The sequence below is a fragment of the Clavelina lepadiformis genome, chromosome 5 (genome assembly GCF_947623445.1).
Source record: "Clavelina lepadiformis chromosome 5, kaClaLepa1.1, whole genome shotgun sequence".
Classification (NCBI taxonomy): Eukaryota; Metazoa; Chordata; class Ascidiacea; order Aplousobranchia; family Clavelinidae; genus Clavelina; species Clavelina lepadiformis.
The window spans coordinates 9,935,598-9,956,069 of record NC_135244.1 but is presented as its reverse complement, the minus strand read 5'-3'; the positions used below and the strand labels follow the sequence as shown (position 1 = coordinate 9,956,069).

The window sequence follows — 20,472 nt, the reverse complement described above, 5'->3', positions numbered from 1 at the left end:
CCGAATTATGTTTTGCTAATATCAGTAAAGTTGTCGAGCGGCCTCTAGCTCATGTGCAAGTTACAAACAACTTGTACAAATGTGTAGAGGCAGTGACGTGCGGTAAGGCTCGTGGTTGGTGAGGCACTATTTTTGTCAGAGGTATGTTCGCAATAATGTAAGTTCAATGATAAAGAAATGTGTTACATATAAAAAATTGCAGCATGTTTTGACATTTATTTGTGAATAAAATCCATATACCTATACTGTATTTTCATCTTTTGTACAAATACCATCATGACTTCGTTTGCCTTCGTTATTTTGTTTCAACTTTTGAAGTCTCCATCTCAATGGGCGATTATTGCCAATGACGGCCGGCGTTAGGCCGATGCAAGCAAGAAGCAACTGGCTTCGGCCCTACACTGAAGCAAAGTTCGCTAGCAGCTGATTTGCACAAACATGTTATTTGGTTTATGTTATTATGACTTATTATTACTATTAAATCGAGTTATTTAAAATCACTATTATATAGTTGTTTATAGCATGCGCTCTGTTGATAGCTGTTGATATTGTGACAACCAAACCACGTGACTCTATGTCACGTCATAGCCTACGTGCGAAAAAACATCTGCATCAGAAATGATAATGGGAAGACCTTGATTGAACTGGTTCGGAAATTGGAAAACAAATACGTCAGAGGTCAAACTTGGTCAAGATGATGGAACTTTTGAAGAAAAACAACGAACGGACAAAAAAGATTTATGATAAAAAAATGGGATGGTTTTTTTTGGTTGAGAGTCTAAGAGGGTTGAGGAGATACAGTAAAAACGAGTGCATTAAAACGTGATTACCAAAATTACATTTTTTGGGCGACTGAAGGCTATAATAAAAGTGTATTCTGTTGCTGCCGGGGTATTCATTTTTTTGCAGGCGATTTATCAATAGGTAAGTGTACGTTAAATAACATTTACATATTGATGTAAACCGAAAAAATCAAACTTCACGGTCAGAAGTGAGAGGGACTCATATGCCAACCAAGACGATAGCTAAGTCAAATACAGCTATCCATTGTGACGAAACCTAAACGTCATAATATCATACTGTTGACAGCTGTGCGGAGCGAAATTTACGATGCTAACTATGGTAGTTATAGCAAAATAAAAACCATGCTCACAAACAATTAAGGAGCAGGAAAAAAGTGGCGAAGCCCAAGGGAATAAAACATATGTAAGATAGCAATAATAAAATTTTGGTATAGTTGCAAAATGATAGGTTAGCATGGCCACCAAACCCACAAAATACAGTGTAGTACACGCTGCGGGTGTCTGTGATTGGTAATGACACCGACCAACTACTGTAATTTCACAGAAACTTAACAACAATGGTATTGTTATTACAGTACTTTCAACTACTGTATCTTCTGTCATAGGCACTCTATATATACGTACATACTCTATTAGTAGAGAGTATGTGATCAATCAATCAATTATTTTTTTTTAAAGCGCTGAGGAGACGAAACATCAAGCCAGTTGCTACTAGCATTCGCCGATAAACAAGAAAAAGTGACAAAGCCGAAAAGGCTTAAAACGTGCTCAAAAATAATTAAGGTAATAATTGCTGGTAACAACAAGCACGGCTATTAAACCCATGATTCCATGGTACTTTGCAGATTGCTGTGCAGTAGGTCCATTTGCCTTAAGCGCTTTAAGTAAATTACGTTGCATGGTAGGCAGATGCATTGTCAGCAAGCATACGTGACCCAATGCGTGTTTGTTTACATGAAAGGCCTTTAGGCCTTGTGCTTGTGCAGTTTGTCACACTACAGTACTAGTCAAAACGCGACACCCTGTGTTTCTACGCGCGTTACGCCCTCTTATTATCTCTGGGTAAAGAAAAAGCCGCGAACAATTGCTCCTGAGTCTATTGTGTAGGGCAGGCTATCTCGGCGATGAATGGAGTAGGGTTAGCCTACGTACAAGTTACAACAGTGGAAAGACTATAGAGTAGGGCTGTAGGCTAAACGGACTGCTGTTAGTTGAACCTGAAAACATGCAATTTAAACATCTTATATTGTTACTTTGCTGTATGTCAGAATCGTATGGCCTATAGCTAGGATCTTTTTAAACATACACTACTGTCTCCTAACATAGGCTAGAATTCAGGGATGTCCAGCCTTTTCTTATAGTGGGCCACATTGTCACTTGAAACAATTCAATGGGCCGAAAAACCTATTAAATTTCAAGAAAAATGGGTACATAATGAAACAATTACTACTTTTAATTAATACTACTTTTGGAGAGAAAAAGGCTAGCGGGCCACACAAAAATCTCAAGCGGTCCGCAGGTTGGACATCACTGCGCTAGATGTTCTTCATCAATTAATTGTTGTTGTTAGCTGAATGCAGAAATAAGATAAACGCATTTAAAAACTGAAATGTGAAGGTGTACTAATAGCCTATAGTTGCCATTAACAGGCAGCACAATCAGCATGTCTATGTGAATGCTAACATTTGAAAAAGATACTGTCAGACTGTATTCGGTGATAACTTACTAATGGTTTTTTGTGCAACAATTTGTGTTGGACAGGTAAGTCGAAATAAGTGAATGTTTGGATATATAGTACTGGTATAGTGCCGGTATAGTATGGTAGTAGGCTACCGTATGATATCAAAAGCTGCATGATCCCTAGACTGGAACTGCTAAACAAAATTTTCACCATTATAAGCTACTCTAATTGTGACGTCATCTCGTTGTGCACCTGTACTAGACCCAGAAAATCACCGTGATTATGGCTTGTGTTTACACTAAAATGGAGCTTTTAGTCAAAAAACTGGCTGTGGGCTTTTTTTGCGCAATTTATAAGGATATGCAGGTGCTGTATAGTTAGTAGTGACCAGGTTTAAAAGTTTACTAATTGCGCGGAGGATTTATATTAAATGCAAATATAATAGCTTGGTCTATTGTTTCATCTTGCTGCGCGGGGGCTTTCTTACCCAAAATCAGCAAACCTTCCAATCTGGGCTAGTGAAAATTTAGCCGGGTCTAGTGCACAACCCCAGGATACCTTTGCATGTACTAGACCTCAGCTACTAAAAATGGTGGCGTCATCTGATTGTGCACATCTGTACTAAGCCCATTTAGTCTGTACATAAGGCCGTAACTGGTAGCAGGTTTGGTTTTATTCAATTTATTTACAGTTTTCCAAGTATGACGAGCTAAATGTTTAGTGCTGATGTACATTAATCACTTCGTATAAACTATTGATATTATAAATATGCAATACTAGGCCTACTCCTTAGCAATTCAGGAAATCATTATGGCAAGATCTTTCAAAAATGAGGTGATAACCTAACAAAATATAATACTATATATTTGTTATAGGTTTGGGTAAACATGAATAATAACAATGGCGAAACCGAATGTATTATTACTTGTAAATTGATTGACTTTGTAAAGAAATAAAAATTTATATCCGTGGATAAGCTGATTTAGGTCAATGTTCTCACTGAAAGCCATTTACATTTTTTATTTTGCTTTTTACGTCGTCATTTTACCACTATTTTTTGAAACAAAGCAATTTTTAGCAATTATATATGTTACAAACTGATTGGCAGCTATATATTGGATAAAAAGCTATTAACAATGGCATACCGATACGAATATACAAGATTCAATCTGTCATTTAATGCTAAATTAACTTTAACTTAAAAGTGAAAAGTTTCTATAATTTGTGATTATTGCAACAGGGTTTAAACTATGGGGTCATTAATACAATTTTGTTTTAAATTATGAATTTTATGTTGAAACTTGACAGCACTAATATTTTTTTATAATACTCATTTCTGTTGAACCATGAGATGGCAGTTAGAATTTACATACCAAAGTGTGCTAACCCAAAGTTTATACATAGTTCTACCATAAGATTTAAATGGAACTTTCACTATAGGCTGTACAATATGTTTGCTTCTCATGCCACAATAAATGATTTATGTGCAGACCCTTGTTAATTTACATGCTTACACATTTATATCCATTCTTGTTTCATATCCACCATTGTTTCATTAGAATTTGTGACCTTGGTTCTTTACTTTTATGTTTCTTTATTCAATATCAACAAAACTGAGTACAGTCTACTGCCTGCACATAATACTGGCTGGTGAAAGCTGTATATATGATTATGTGTCATTATTCACTTATTGTGTTGTTATTAGAAGGTTTGGGATGTCTGTCTTGTAACGGTTTGGATACTTTCTTGCTTTGTTATTCATGCTAAAACATCTATGATATTGAATATATGAGCTCGATTTTATAAACTTATAGTAATAATTGCAAAAACCATCTGAATTTTGGCTGGAACTAAAAAATTGTTCGAAGCTGAATTATACCGCAATGGATGATTTTTGTTGTCAATGATGTAATCAATTATATTAATATACATGGGAACGGAATTATCAGCAGCTAACATTTTAATCAAAAATTGTTTCAATGGCACAATTGAAACATGGCTAATTGTTAATTTAAACGTGTTAACGGCTCCATGTCTATTCTAGACTGATCTCGGTTAAGGTTAGAGGCTCAGTTTGCTTGACCTGTTGACAAAGTCATTATTCTGAACAGTAAAATTGTTTTTTATTTTTTGTGAGTTTAGGGTACGTTTCTTTAGATGTAGGAACAGTAATGTTTAATTATAATGTCTTTCCATATTAATATACATGATAAATTGTATATATATATATGTTTATATAAATTTACATAATATATACAATTATGTATACATAATAAAACATGAGTACCAGTATTTAGACGACACTCACCGTTAAAGATATTGGCTGAAAATGAAAATATTTTCTGTTTTTGTTTATAAAGCACTAAGAATGAATAAAGGACATGATGGTGAAGGACAAGTTTTGCGTTTAAAGAGCCCTGCTGGTGCAGAATCTGCTATTTACAAGTGGCCTTTACCGAAATATGTATGCATTTTTGTATATTTGTATAGCTGTGTTGGAGCTCATTTCAGTACGACATGAAAATTGTTTCAGAATGTATCATGTTACATACATTATTGTATATCTTACTTGTGCAGTTGTGCTATAATTGTGAAGGTAGTTTGATTAGCTCTGTCTTTATGATGCTCTATGTTCGTTATGTTGTCTTGTGTGTTTAAATTGTTTGACAAATATGTAGACTATATTGCAAATCTGGCATACAGTATATATTTAAACACTGTAACTGTTTGCAATAAGGCCTTGTATTTTCTAGGACACAAGAGATGGTGCCTTTGAAATTATTGACACAATTAGGTAATTGCTTGTCAGTTAGTCTACTTTTGTTTTGATTTAGTTTGGTAATAAGAAATATATCTATATTTTTACACAGTTATAGAAATTTTTGATAGCCAATAGCATATTACATTGTAAACACTTTTACAGGTGGGTGTGCAAAGATTATCCAGATTTGGAGATGGCCATGGAAAAGCACATACTGGCTGATTATGATACTACAAAGTAAGGACATTGTTAACTACAAAGCATACCATGAATTGTTAGATGTTGCATGAACTGAAATTATTTAGAAAGTTGGTTCAAATAAATGGTTTGATTTGTTGTTGAGCTCTGCGTATCTAGATGTATATAATAGTGTGTTTGGTATGCTTTCCTATCACTTTATGGAACTTTCTACACAGTTCAATTATTCTTTAATTATCTTGTCTGTTCAGCTTTGAAAGTATGAAAGAACTCTGCAATAAGTACAACAGAGCAATAGAGTCTATTTTACAGCTGGTAAGTGAATGCTATTAGTTGTTTTGACTTAACTTATCCAGACTAATTTTGGAGACTTAGACTATGTGCTATTTGGTCATGAGTAATGGCTAGTTTCTTTATGCTCTAATGCTTAGGATTGATGATTAGGTTTGTTTTAAAGCCCTATGATTCATAGGTTACTTGGACTGTGAAATTTTTATCTTGAAAGTAAATTTATAGACAACCTTTTATATTTACAAAAAATTCCAAAATTTACCACAATGACAACATTTTAGTATAATTTTATGTTAGTTTATGGACATGTAATAGAAAATATTCTAAACCAGCTTAAATCTATGTCTCATTTGCAATATATCTTATGTTTGGATAAATAATTAGTAAGAAATGTCTTTGTCTTACGTAATGTTGATCTCGTGCACTATACTTGTACTTCATACTTTATCAGTGGCAGGGAACAAGCAAGTCTGCATTACTTCAAACTCAGCCATCTTCTGGACTTTTGAAGCATATACTGCAACAGGTATAATAATAGTAAGCTCTAGCATTCTTTTATAAGTTGTTTAAACAAGTGCTTCATTTAAGCAAACATTGAGTAGATGCTGTAGTTACTACTTTACGCCAATGCATACTATGAAATGAGTATGTAAACCATATTTATTGAGCAGCTGGGTACACTATAGTACAGCCAGAGTGATTTCATAATTAAAAACTTATAGTTTATCAGCTGAAGTTGATGGAGCAATGTATAAAAAATAAAATTTGCTAGTATTGTGCTCAATATGTCTTTTGGTATTTTGCGGACGTTGTGCAGTTACCTGCTGATGCTGGGCCAGCAAAAGGTCTAATATGTTGAATAGGTTAATGAAAAGGACATCTCCTATACTAAAAACTGCAACAGGGTTAATCACTCTCTATTACTTCAACAATGCATCTACAAATTTCTGTTGATCTTACCAAGGTTTACAATCATAGCGTCGTGGAACCTGAGAAGTTAAATCAGTATGAACCATTCTCCCCAGAGGTCTATGGAGAAACCTCATTTGACTTGGTTCTGCAAATGCTAAACGAACTTAAGCTGAAAGAGGATGATGTGTTTTTGGACCTTGGAAGTGGTATGTTTACAATCAAAAACAATAATTAAGAAACAAGCAGTTGTTGGCATGATAAAAAAATTTTGTTTTTCACTGTGATGTCAAGGATTGTGGAATGGTTGTGCACTGCAGTTTTTGTAGCAAGCGGAGTGTATTTATTTGCCTCCAGGCTTTCAACTGCCCATAACTTAATTGTAATATGGTCACCCAGCTCACCATAAAGTATTTGTTTTGAAGTTATTCTACTCAATTGGTAAAAATGTAATATTTGATTTCATGTTTCACATCTGACTTGTATGTGATTCACTCTAATACATTTATCATCACTGGTTTTATTTCAAGTACTGTATTGGTTTAAATTTACAAATCAAATCTATTTTGTGGCAGGGGTTGGACAGGTTGTTCTTCAAGTTGCTGCTGCTTCACCATGTAAAATGTGTCTTGGTATTGAGAAAGCACCTTTACCATCTAAATATGCCAAGGTATTGTTGAGATGTATTGGTTGTCCTGATCGATTTAAAATTGATACTGTTATTTGCAATAAAGAATTCGGAAAAGAATTCTGTAATATTTGGTTTAAATTTTATAAATTAAGGTAATAAGGTTATTGTACATATTGTATTGATATGGATAGCTGCAGTTCATTATGAGCACTTCAGTTCATGTAGATATGCATAGGATATTGCTCAACAGATTGTGTTGGTTATGTTTTGTGTTATCAAATTTTATTCAATTCTTGTTTAACAACACCTCGTTTAATGGCTGTAGTTGCCCTATATGCTAGATAAACTGCATTTCTAGTAATAGCATGTTGCAAACAATAACATTGCTTGAATGCATCCAATGCTAGACCTCCAACAGGTGTATCCTGTCAGCACATTACAATTTAACAAAAGAATTGAGCATCCACTTAAAGCCAATACACTTCATTTCTGGCTAATTTATGTATGTTTAAAAAAGCTCCAATTGAAAATCAATAGTTGTATATTTACATTTATTTTGACATGTATATTGACATTAATTATTATATTTTGTTAGTCCTTTAATTCATTTTTATAGTCATTTGATTGTGTGTGCTACTATGGCTATGAGCTGTATGTATCTCCATACCCCTGTCCCTGTCTAAATAAACAACATGTAGCACTATGAACACTTGTAAATGATGTGTGGGCTGTAGGCCTATAGCCCAAATGCTATTATTTTTAAAGTGTTCTTTGATTTTGTTTGTGGAAGTTACTGTGATAGGTTTTATGATACTTTTAAGTGTTTTAAGATTATTATTAGAATGAAATTCTGTGATTGATCAGATATTTTAACCATTTATAATCCATGATGATTATTAAATTGTTAGTTTTGTGTTTTTCAAAGGCAAAAATTAGAATTAATGTTAGTAAAAGATATGGTACAGTAACTAGATTCACTGTTTACTTTTATGCATGCATTTTAAAAAACTGACACTCTGGCCACTGCACACATATTGCAAAGTCTGTCTAGCACTTTATCATGTTGCTGTCGGTGTAATGTGTGGTTAAAACATCACAGTATATTTCCTGCAAACATGGTGTACATCGCTGACAGCTGCAAGCAGAAATTGGCTTCGAAATAGTTAACTCATTTACAGACTACATGCATATCACAACTCCATTTTATAGCAGTAAATTGCATATTTTGCAATGTACTGGGTAGCTAGGAAGATTTGCTTCCTTATATTACTTTATGTTGGTCAAGCAACGTAGGTTTATTCTTTTTGGTAACAATGCTGGGCTTGCCCAGAACATTTGCATAGAATATGGTAATAAATTCAGCGAAATTCTCATAATAAATTAAATTTAAAAAGGCTTAAAGTTATATTTAGATTAAGCATGCACGAAATAGGTATGATTTGCTTAATGTATGTGTATCAAATAAAATTCTTAACAAATATGCTATGTTCAGCAAATGGACATTGAATTTCGCAAATGGATGAAGTGGTATGGAAAGAAGTATAGACCATATCAACTTGAATTTGGAGACTTTCTTGATGAGGAATGGAAAGAACGAATTGCTGGGGCTACGTAAGTGTGATTTATCACTTCAGGGACTAATTTGCACCATTTTGTAATGCTGGCACATGCAAATTTTTATGAGCAGAGTGATATTTGTGAACAACTATGCATTTGGGCCTGAAGTTGATCACCAACTTAAGTTGAGATTTGCTAATCTCAAAGAAGGGTGCAGGGTTGTCTCTTCAAAAGCCTTTGCTCAAGCAAACTTTCGTATCACAGATAGGAATTTATCTGGTAAGTATTGTGCTGCGGCTTAATTGATATCCTGTTTGTAACACCTGTAATCTGAGACTTTCTTTTGTTTAGATATCGGAACAATTTTAAGGGTGTCTGTTTTATCACCATTGAGAGGTTCAGTTTCATGGACACCAAATCCTGTTACATATTACTTGCAGGTACGTTTAATAGTTTTCATCTACAACATTTAGCCGTCACTTAATGTAGACATCCAGTAAAGTATTATTTTTTTGGCTATTTCTATTTCATAGTTTAGAAAATCTCTCTGTCCGTACCTTTGGTTGCTTTGGTTATAAATATAATTGTAGCATCAATTGGAACGTCTGCATAACAAATATGTTTTATAAAATCTTGGTTCCTTTTTTGGCCTGCACATAGTTTCGTTTTTAAATACTTTGTTTATTCAAGCTGCTGCTCCAGCAAGCTGCTGCTCCATATTACATGAATATTGCAGTTAAATTTGTACTTGTTAGGTTGTTGACCGTACCATGCTCGAAAGATATTTTCTAGCACAGAAAGATCCTAAACTTCGTGAAGAATTTGAACTTCAAAACCGACGTTCAAAAGACAACAGTCCATCAACTAAAATGGTGCGTTATTTCTCCTATGCCTATAATATAGCGTATATCAAACATGTTTAAATTTGAGATGACTTCTGCAAAGGTGAAATCATTGTTGTATTATATGTAAGCTAATCAATAGAGACATTAACTGTTAACTCTTAACATATGCGTTATTTGCGATTGCTATTGTTTTGTTACAAATTTTGTTAGCATCGAGGATTTAAGTGTGGAGATTTCGATGGGAATGATGGAAAGGAGAATGCAAGACCAGCTTTATGTGAGATATATAGCAACCATTTCAGTTTCATAGTGCAAACTTTGCTTATAGGTACTATTGTTTATTACAAATTGAAAGTTTGTTCCAATATGCTAATTATGTAATCTTCATTAATCAGTGGACTGTAAGGACTTACCATCTCCTGGTGCAAAGAAGTTAAATTGTGTAAGAAAGGTAAAGTTTGGCCAAAATGTTGATGATTAATTAGTAATTATCTTACTTGTAAATGTCAATATCATGTATGTTTGGCTGTTAAAATTTTTAGGGAGAACCATTATCTCAGACCGGCTCACCAACTGCCAAGAAGTCTAAGAAACAGAGAAAGATCAGCAGCAGTTCATATGAAAGCGATGGAAATGAAGATTCTGATTATGCAGAGTTTAATGGAGTAAATGAAGGGTCTGATATTTTGGATAGTGAGGAAACATCTTCTGATGAGTATGTTATTCCGTCAAAAAACAAAGCTAAATTTGCACAAAAACGCTTAAATGCCAAGTCAAAGGTTATTAGCAAAAGTGTAAAACTGACAAAACCTGTGCCTAACAAGGGAATTAAACTTTCAAACAAGACTAAGGTGAGTTCCGCTGTTTACGTTTTTTCTGTCTGGTATCGTGTTTGCCGCAAATGTACTTGCAGCTGTGTATATCAGTTCAATAGATCATGTATTTGTGGGTGGTAAGGTATTTTCGCTAAGTTGAAATACCTAAACAGAATGTCGGTGAGATTTCAGTCAATCAGCCTGGTGATGGAAAAGCAAAATTGAAGAAAATTCGAAGAAGTAACAGGAAACCTGCGCCTAAGGTGTGTGTGAATGATTAATGAATTTGTTGTCATTACTTTTATTACTAAAGCAGTGTTGTATGATTGGGAAGATTTTGATGATGTAATCATTTCTATTTTGCGTTACTTCTATTGTTATGCCATAACTGATAACTACCTTTAAGTTAATTTATTTTTTAAGTACACAATCTCAGCTAGTACAGATACATTTAACGAGAGGTTATCTTTATGTATAGCCTATATTTGGGTTAGGGCTAAGTTATTTTTTGTAACTCTCAAGGTAGGTAAACAAGGATCTAGGAAAAAACAAAAAACATTTTATGAAGGTTTTCCAAGTAGTCTAAAATATGCCAATGCAAATAGGCTACTGTTACACTAAAGTACTCTTATTGCATTAAAAATAAACATCTCTTGCTGATTACATATTGTTTAAACTTACAACGGTTTCTCATTAAATACGTTAGTCCCAATTCATCGTCACCTGTAGCTTATTGTCTATTTATAACCTCTCATTTGAAATAAAACTCAGCAAGAACGGCTATTTTCAAATTTCGTTTAATTATTGCAAGCATGCTACCTGTAGACCAGTGCTTTTCAACCTTTTTGATGACAGTCTGCACTTTTTAGTGTAAGAAAAATCTCATCCGCTTGTGATACAGTCCAAGCCGTAAAGCTGTTTGGTTGGATGGCGATTTTGTCATTTGTTCAATTTTTCATGGCAATACTTTATTGAAACTAAACATTTTATGAAATAATCCGTACCAGAATCGTTATATGTATGTCGTATATATGTGTGAGCATTTTAAACACCTATTCGACCCATACCCAAACAAGTTACAACACATTTAACATAGTCTTGAAACATTACTTGAGAGGTTTACTTTGCTTTAAGTGCATGTTACGTCAGGGTTAAACTACCAAATACGAACTGGATTCGATTTCCAGTTGCGCTATCATTGTAATTTCCATGAGGAAGGTGTGAGCAATAAAAAAATCATAGAAGAGTTTAAGTTGTGGGAAGACTTACCTCAGTCTGAGAATAAAGTTTGTAATTCAATACCATACTAGTTTGTTGGGCAACTTCTTAACGCCATTCACATTACCATAGTTAGGTCCAGCTTAGTTAAAGGCTTCCTTGCCGATTTTTGGGTTCATGCAATGCTCCATACATAGTCCACAGTATTACATAGCCAATACAGTTAAAAATATTAACAAAAAAATCTTTTTTTTTTCAATCTTATCTACCTCACAACAGTGCGAGTAGGTGAATGTATAACCTATACAGGTTACTCCGGGTCAAACAATCCCACGCGCCAGTAACATTGGTCCCTAAAATTTCGTTAGCGATGTGTGCATTAAAAGAAATAGAGAGCTGGAAGTTGGTAGTGAAGTTAGATTAAATAAACACATTTAAAAATATGCAAGAATCGCAACAAATATGCAACAAAAAAATATTTCGACAAATTTCATTTATCAAGCCTTCATTCACTCATAATTTCTACTTCTATGTCGGTACAAGAAAAGTGTACATCCTTGTGTCCATAACAGCACCCTATTACTTTCAACTAAATATAAAGCAACGATGTAAGCCATCGCCTCGTTATGGTGTGATATCAACACGCTCCGTTACTTTGCTGTTGATTTTTCTTTGCCACTTCAACATTCTGTCACATTTTTTTTAATGGCAGTCTAATTCATGGAAGCTACATTGACAAAACTGGATTTGCTTTGTGATAACTCTGCAACGTACATTACGGATGTACTTGCCCCATACGAGGGTAAACGTGAAATGCCAAACTTGCACAACCTATCAGCGTTGCTTAAGAATAACCAAAATCAGAGAGATGAATTTCATTCGCACCATGCTTATTATCTGCACTAGACTTGTTTCTATACGCACTAGTGCGTACAGTCTTACTGGTTGAAAACACTACTCTAGACACGCATTATGGTTTTTTACAATATTGCAATTACTACCAAGCATGTCAGAATGAATGTCTGGTTTGTGGCATACTTTTGTTGATGATTATCACGAATTTCATCCTTTAAATTTTACTATTTTTTGACCATTTTTTGTAGTTAGTGTAGTTGACAATTGTTTTTTTCTGTATACAGTAGTTAGTTGTGTATTCTTTAATATTACGGTAGATAAATGGATGTATTTGGTAGATGTATTTGTACCAGTTCACACTTTGAAAACCTGTGCTGAAGTAGAAACACAGCGTAGCAAAGCATTTGTTTGCAGTGAAGTAACAATTGACGTTTATGTGACGTTCACAGAAAACAAGAACTATATCACCTGATCCTAAGAAAAGTAAAAATGCCACAAACAGAAAAATCGATTCCGCTCAACTCAATGCAATCCAGTTTTTGCATGACAAAACTGTAGGAAGTGATGTTAGAGGTATTTGTACAATACTGTGTATTGTTATGGGCTTTGTCCTTAGATCATTTAATATATTCGGTATATCACAGGTTCATTTTCAAGTTTTTTGGTTTTATTTCTAGATCCTGGTGATTTTGTTAATTGTTCACTTCTAACCAAACCCATTCTTACTACTGGACCAGCAAATAATGCTGCTGCTCTGAAAACAAAGCAACTTTATGCCATGGATTTCATGTTTGGTTGGTTTTAAAGAAATTTCATAAATTATTGCTTAAGTGTAACTTTGAGCTCGAGTAATGTTTAAAATACTTGAATTACATTAATGTTTATTGTAGAACGCTGGAAGATGCGAGTTTTAAGGCTGATGTGCAGTTCTGTTAGTGAGAATTTTTCAAAGAAATTACAGGAACAGATTGAAGCTGAAAAACATAAAAAAGCAAATTTAAACGAAGCTTTGCGAGGTTTGCATGTGGATATTAAAAGGTTATCTGATGACAGTGCCATGCTTGCGCAAGCTAGACTTCATGAGGTATAACAATCTTAACGTTTGGATGAAATGTGTTTGTACATCCTTTTCATATATTTTTGAAATTTTTTCCAACATTCGACTAAATCTAAAATAAGTTTTACCATTAAATATGGAAGAAGGCAACTAGCACCGATTTAAACTCTTGATGTCTTTTGTCTTCTAGCTTCTATATTATAACGGTTAATTTATATCAAATAAACAACAATACAACACTCTTTTTGAAATTGGTAATTTTTATGCCATACTCCTAAACTGAAGCCTCAAGAGGAGTCTTACTGTAGTTTCATGATACATGGTACAACATAAATATACAATCTCAAGTGTTGCAAGTCTTGGATGCAATTTTTTATTTATTATTGGTTGGAGGACAGGTATCCATGAAGTAACCAGCCTTACTTTTAACCAACGTAAATTTTTTAACAGCTCCAAACAGATTCTCATGATCCAAGTGCAATTTACTCACTAATAACTGCTGAGCGTGCAAGAAATGAAAACTTGCAATTTGGACTGCAGCAGCTATACAGCAGTTTGAAACTAGTACACCAAGAAAACAATAACTTGGTATGAGATTGAGAATAAGTTTTTTACATACTTAACGTTAGTTTGAATGCTAAACTTGCCTTTATTCATAAATATACTCCGGTACCTTCTAAAACTAAAATTGCCGATTTCTGAATTACACAATATCTAATGAATGTTGTAGATAAAAGCTAAACCACATGTGAAAGAAGCATCACTGAGAGCAAACAAAAAATCTCACCAGGCAACTGGAGACTGCAATGTCAGTGATTTGTTAAGACATGCATTAATTATGTTGGAATATCACAATGAACATGATCAACGGATCGTGACCTCTCTGGGTAGGTCTTATGTAGATTTCAGTTTGTCTGAAACATGTATCATTGTAGTGAACAAAAGTGATGGTAATTGGTCAGAATATTTTATTTTCATAAAACTTTTTGCATTATTTGTTTTACCTAATGTGTTCTGCTGTTCAGGTGCAAGTTCCTATCCCCCTGTTGGTCGTGTACATCACAACATGTCTACCCAGATGTACCAACCTCTCATAGCAGGCTCATCTGTTAAACAGTTTCCACCAAGTGGACAGAACCTGCAGGTGAACCATGCACCCAATAATGCAAGGCATAGTAACCCTAAGCCGAAAAAGGCAAGTTCTAAAAATCAAAGGCCGAAACTGCCCTTGGAAGCAATGGAAATTGTGCAAGAGGTGAGAACTAACACTAGCGTTTGTTTTGTGGAATCTTATTTACATAGTGGCATAGAATTCGGAGAGTATTCCAGTATTTTTATTTATAATCCCCATCAAATTGTCAATGTATTACTGAAACATGGAAGTACATGTTGGTTTGCAGGTTGTCAATAACTATCGTGAAGATATACAAAACAAAGCTCTAAAATCGACCGAAAGCTCCACTTCGTCAACCCTTCCTGGAATCAGTTCATTTGCCACAACGAAAAAAAAGAAAGTTGACAAAACCAAAGCGGGAAGCCACCCCTCTAAGAATGTGGAAAAGCCCCTAACTGCAAGCGGAAAGCTTGTTGATCCAGGAATAGCATTAGCTGCTGCTGACTTCTCACCAGTCACTCCACCTGATACCCCTGGGACATTGACCACATTCAGTCATATGATGACTGGGTTTAAAAATACGCATCCTCCTACACAGGTTGAGTTAGTACAAAAGGCAAATGTCGGAAATTCGAGTTACTCGGCTCAACTACCTCAACACATTCAGCTTCTAGCCCAGCAGCCACAAGTGAAGTATCTCTTTGCTGGTGCATCAGGCCAATTTCCAAATCCAACTGCTGCAATTGCACCAACAACACTAACAACAGCTTCATCATCATTCTTAAATCTTGCAACACAAAATGTTCAACTTCAGGTGGAAAGCGGTACACTGTGCAAGCCTTTGAAGGAGCAACCAGCTTACGCCAAAAATTTTACGAGGAATACTCAAGTAACGCATGATCTGCCTCGTGTAGAACAGAAATTATTAACACCACTACCTCAAGTTCCATCCTCATCCTCCTTACATTTTAACATACAAAATTTGGTGTATAGAGCTTGCACTTCTCCTGCTAAGAGCTCTGTGGAGAGTCCAGCAGTGACCAACAAGTCTGCTACAACAGATCTAACAACTGTTGGTACGAATATGGTGACTAAGTCATCACCAGCCTGTGATGATAATAAGTCCAGAATAGATAAAACAAAACCTCCAAGCATGTTGCCTACAACAGCCAGCGTTAAAACTGAACCTATTACCTCACCATGCTCAAAATTTTCAGTTTCCTTGTCTTCACCAACTTTCAATCCAGATAGTCTGAATTATCCAAGTTTTGGTCACGTATTGGGCCCCAGCTCCAAAGCCAACTTTGTATCTCCTTCACACCACCTGCAAGGCATCGGTGCAGCAGGTTTTGCTGCTCCTGGCAAGTCTGGGTTAAACCAACAATCAGCGCATATGTCTCCTGTCTCAGTTGCATCTTTATACCCACATATTCATTCCTCGCCACACTTAAACTCTCAGTCTATGTTTGGTGGTAAACAGCTGATGATATCTGCCCTGTCGATGCCACCTCGTTCAGCAGCATTCACATCTCCTTCAAACCAAGCAGATGGTGGAGTTAAATCTGTTGTTGCTAGCAGTCCTTCAATGCTCCAAGGCAAAACCCCAACAATACAATCTCTCAACTCTCCTATTTCGGCTGGGGGCCCTGTTCCATTGCCAGTGCCAGAAGCCTTAAATTCAAAGTCGTCTAAGTCACAGGAGTGTATTGAAGTATCTACCCAGGAAAAGTCTGCCTTAAGAGTAATCATCCATTCTGACAATGAGTCCAGTGCTATTCATAATACATCACAGGTAGCCTATGATGGTAGCTTTTCACCATTAACTCCTACTGATATGAATGCCAAGGAACTGCCGGGAATGCTATCAGCAGGTCAGATTTCTACTTCAATTACACCAGACACACAAGCAGCCAACAGGCTATTATTGACCAAAGACTGTGGGCGTAAAATGTGTCAGGAGAGCTTTAAGGGTTCGCTGTCTGATTTACCTACTGCTTGTGCTCTCACGATCAACAGCAACATCATTAACTCTTCAACTGTCCTAGATTCAGCTACTGATTCCGCTCCAGAAACTGAACTTCACCTGGCACCACCTAAAAAATCTAAAAGGGCATTAATGCTTAGAGCTGCTGCTTTGAAAATGGCTCATTCAAAATCTGAAAACACAAATTTTGCTGCTGAAAAATTTCCTGTGACTGATTCCAAAGACATTCCGGTTACTCGCTGCACTACCACTGACGCCTTTCCAAATAAAGTATCAGAATCTAATCTTGGGAAGGAAAGTACATCACCATGTCTGTCATGTACTGCAAAAAGCCCGGACGGGGCAGCACTGCTAATTAATGAAGATTGTACTACTTGTACAGATTTCTCCGAGAATAATAATAATCCTGCAGATTCCAAGAAAAGCAGTACTAAGACAACATCTACTATGGATCAAAAACCTATTACTGATGATGTTCAGTTAACAAACACAGATCTTCAGGTTAGTAATGTCTCACCACCATCACACGACAGTGAAAGCATTGAAGATTCCAGGAAAGAAAAATCAGTTGGTGACCATCCCACCAGTCGCCAAGAAGTATTGTTAAAAGTAACATCAGTTCTGAACTCACCAGAGGAAGAGAATATAATGGTACTAGATACAACCTCAAAAAGTGAAGGAAAAAGTTTGACTTCCAAGACAGATGAAGCGACTGAATCATCCCCTGTCTTCTGGCCCAAAACCAAAAAGCAGCTAGCTCGACAACAGCTAACCAATACCAAGCAAGTTGCTGGTAAGTACAAAGCTAGGTGGTATTGGTATTGTAGTATGCAAAATTATTTGATATCACAAACCCCTTTTAACATTATTACCTTTAGGCTTGCCAGTAAAATGTATTACAAATAACTAACGGATTTATTTTTTGCAGACGCTGCACGTGGTTGCTCAACTATATCAAATACAAATGAGAAATCATCCCCTCAAAAACCAGAACTTATCAGTGAAATACCAGTTGTTACTCTAACATCTTCTAAAACTTCAAATGCGGAACCAGAGAATATCTTCCCTACAGCCTTAGAACGGCCTGCCACCCCACCAACTCCTCTTATGGATGAACCTGTGGAATCTTTCACTCCGACGACCTCTGTTGCTTCTGTAGATTCGTCCGCAGAAGAAGTAATGCGTCGAAACTCTCAGGAAATTTCTCAAACTGCTCTGTCATCTCCCCGTACCCCAGTCACTCCAAAGTCTTCGGAGTCTGACAGAGATAAATGTATGGCTTCGCCGTTGGATACAGGTATGTTGGATTAAAAGGCTTTAATTGCAAACAACGAGCCACAACAACGAGTTTGAAGCACAATATATTGTGATGTGGATCAATAGGTGTTCATGTCGGTTCTTACACCTACATGGCATAAAAAATCGTTTGTTAATTCATACTTAAATTGTTTAATACACGCATATGTAGTATTTTCAAGCGTTATTTTATATATTCTATCTTTGCTATGCCTCAGTAGCTATATGCATATAACTAAATCCATTGTTGTGTTTAGGTCGTTGTCCTACTAATCAATCTCTCACGTCATGTCCTGATAATCAAAAAAGAAGGTAAAAATTCTGGATGTTTTTCAACGGAGTCTTAGCGTTTTATTCAACTCATTTTAAATCGTAGTTAAGTTTCTTTCTCTTCACAAGTCTTTCTCAGCTTTTATACAGGTTGTATCATTGCGTTTATTAACGTTTCAGATCCTGGAATCAAAGAAAGCCATCAAGGGACGGTTACAGGAATAATCGTAGTTATAGTGGTAGATACAGTCCTAACAAAAGGAGATACAATCCGAAGCATAATCGTCAAAATTTTCCTTATTCTACTAAAGATGTTGGCTTCAGAGACCAACCTCGACCACCATCTCAGCCCCATCCCTGGCTACAACAAACGTGGAGCCAGCCCAATTCACAAGAGGTGTATCAAGCTTACTATCCTCAACAGGGCAACCTTCCACAGAATCAGGACCCCAACATGGCTTACTACGCCAGCACAACATTTGCTGGCTTTACGCAACAATCACCTAGTGGGATGCCCTTCAATGGATTTCAGGCTCCAATTGCATTTTTTCAGCCACCTCCTGGTACAAACTTTCCGATGCACCCTCCACCTCCGACTGCTGTTCCACCCCCTCCACCACCGCCTCCTGCTGGCACGAATATACAACAGCCTTGGATGAAATCAGGAAATCAAGTGACCAATGAACCGGCGAGTTCGCTAACAATGAAGTCTTATCATGAAAATCTCCCTCCACCTCCACCACCACCTGGCCGCCCACCAAACAGGTATCAACTAGTTGATAAGTGGTCAACTTGTTGTGACCATCAGAACAGTTGAAGAATGCATTGACGCAAATGTTGATAACAGTTACTAGGAATTGTTTTTGAAGTTAATTCGATTTCGTATTTTGTTTCAGTGCGAAAATGACTTAACACGATTGACGTTACTGATTCTTCCGTGCCTGATGTTGACGGCGAAGCTTCCGCCTTTTGTAGAGGCAAGTTTTTAACAAGGAAACCAGAAGGCAAAAAATTTTATGATTTATCTTGAAAGCAAAATCAAGTTGAACAGTTCGTTCGAACGTGGATTGAAATAAAGCAGCCGCTTTGTTCGTTGTATTAAAACATTAGGAAATTGTTCAGTCCCAATCAACCGAAACATTACTCACTTTTCAAAAGTTAAGTAATTTAATTGAGAGGGAATATTTGCATGGATGCCAAGTTTTTGAAATTGCATGCTGAAGTGAATTTCGTCATAAGTGTTGAATATGGCACCCGAAGCAGGTTCTTGGAATCAATGTACTGACCACGCAATTCGTGGCTTAAACTAATTGTGTGTTTTTGCTGCATTTCTGTTCTTGTTACCAACTGTGCATATAAATATTGACGCAGATTTGGCTCAGGTTTCTCTGTGATAGAGTTGTACTTCGACACGCATTTGTGTTTTTCGGCGTTTTTCTTTGGCAAGTTTGTAAAGCATTGTCTTGTAAATTTGTTTCGTGTTTTGGCCTTTTTCAATTAGTTCATGTATTGTAAACAGTAGGAAATTGATATCCACGTTGTTCAAAGTTTTGTAAATACTTTTTCTAGGGAATCTTTTAGCCGTAGCCTTAATGCCTATCTTTTTGAGTCTTCACTGGCCTTCCAGGCATAAACAGCATATCGTTACCTTTGTCATTTTAAATCGCCGGTTTTATTCTTTATTTATTGATTCGCGTTTGTATATGTACAACTATGACGTGCATGGACTTAAGTTTAAGACTTTCGAGTTAGTTCCTAGTTACCAGTTCACGAGTTGATGATGAATGTTTCATTCGATTCGAGTATCGTCATTGTTTTGTATATATATGCATCTTCAAAATAGAGCCTCGTTGTTTATTTGCGTTTCGCTTTTGTCCATAAATTTTAAAAAGAACGCCACCATGACAAGCAGTGATACTATGGTGCCTCGGTCCAATTCCTCACCTTTTGCCCACTCATGTCAAATCAAGCCACCGGGATCTACTATTGGTTTTATACATGACTTTGGCGCCTGTTGTTTGTTATACACTCATCAACGTCACAAAACAGCACTTGCGCAATTGTATGGAAGGCCATTGTGGACGAAAGTGAAAATCGTTTGTTTCGTTACCTTTAAGGCTACATATGGTCGGCCAGCTGAGACAAAAGTCGATATTTATGAAAGGCTATCATAAAAAGACCATTCCG

At 36.0% G+C, this 20,472-nt stretch overlaps 1 protein-coding gene across 1 annotated transcript; it reads left to right on the top strand.

Moving 5' to 3' along the window:
- The first annotated feature begins 2,141 nt into the window (after positions 1–2,141).
- On the top strand, positions 2,142–20,196 carry LOC143459031 (uncharacterized). The gene is made up of 27 exons (XM_076955983.1): positions 2,142–2,564; positions 4,845–4,948; positions 5,238–5,278; positions 5,408–5,482; positions 5,695–5,758; positions 6,186–6,260; positions 6,699–6,852; positions 7,219–7,313; positions 8,767–8,885; positions 8,962–9,110; positions 9,183–9,271; positions 9,587–9,703; positions 9,887–9,953; positions 10,072–10,127; positions 10,219–10,527; positions 10,665–10,754; positions 13,014–13,137; positions 13,242–13,358; positions 13,455–13,648; positions 14,072–14,209; positions 14,352–14,508; positions 14,647–14,876; positions 15,022–17,512; positions 17,648–18,016; positions 18,273–18,327; positions 18,466–19,050; positions 19,182–20,196. Exons 2-27 carry the CDS (start codon positions 4,853–4,855, stop codon positions 19,195–19,197), a joined length of 6,072 nt encoding a protein of 2,023 aa, XP_076812098.1. The 5' UTR covers positions 2,142–2,564; positions 4,845–4,852; the 3' UTR covers positions 19,198–20,196.
- The last annotated feature ends 276 nt before the right edge of the window (positions 20,197–20,472 follow it).

Coding starts and splice junctions, on each gene's coding strand:
- LOC143459031 (XM_076955983.1), top strand. CDS start 4,853: ATGAATAAAGGACATGATGGTGAAGGACAAGTTTTGCGTTTAAAGAGC. Junction 9,111..9,182: donor CACAGATAGGAATTTATCTG/GTAAGTATTGTG, acceptor TCTTTTGTTTAG/ATATCGGAACAATTTTAAGG. Junction 9,272..9,586: donor CTGTTACATATTACTTGCAG/GTACGTTTAATA, acceptor TGTACTTGTTAG/GTTGTTGACCGTACCATGCT.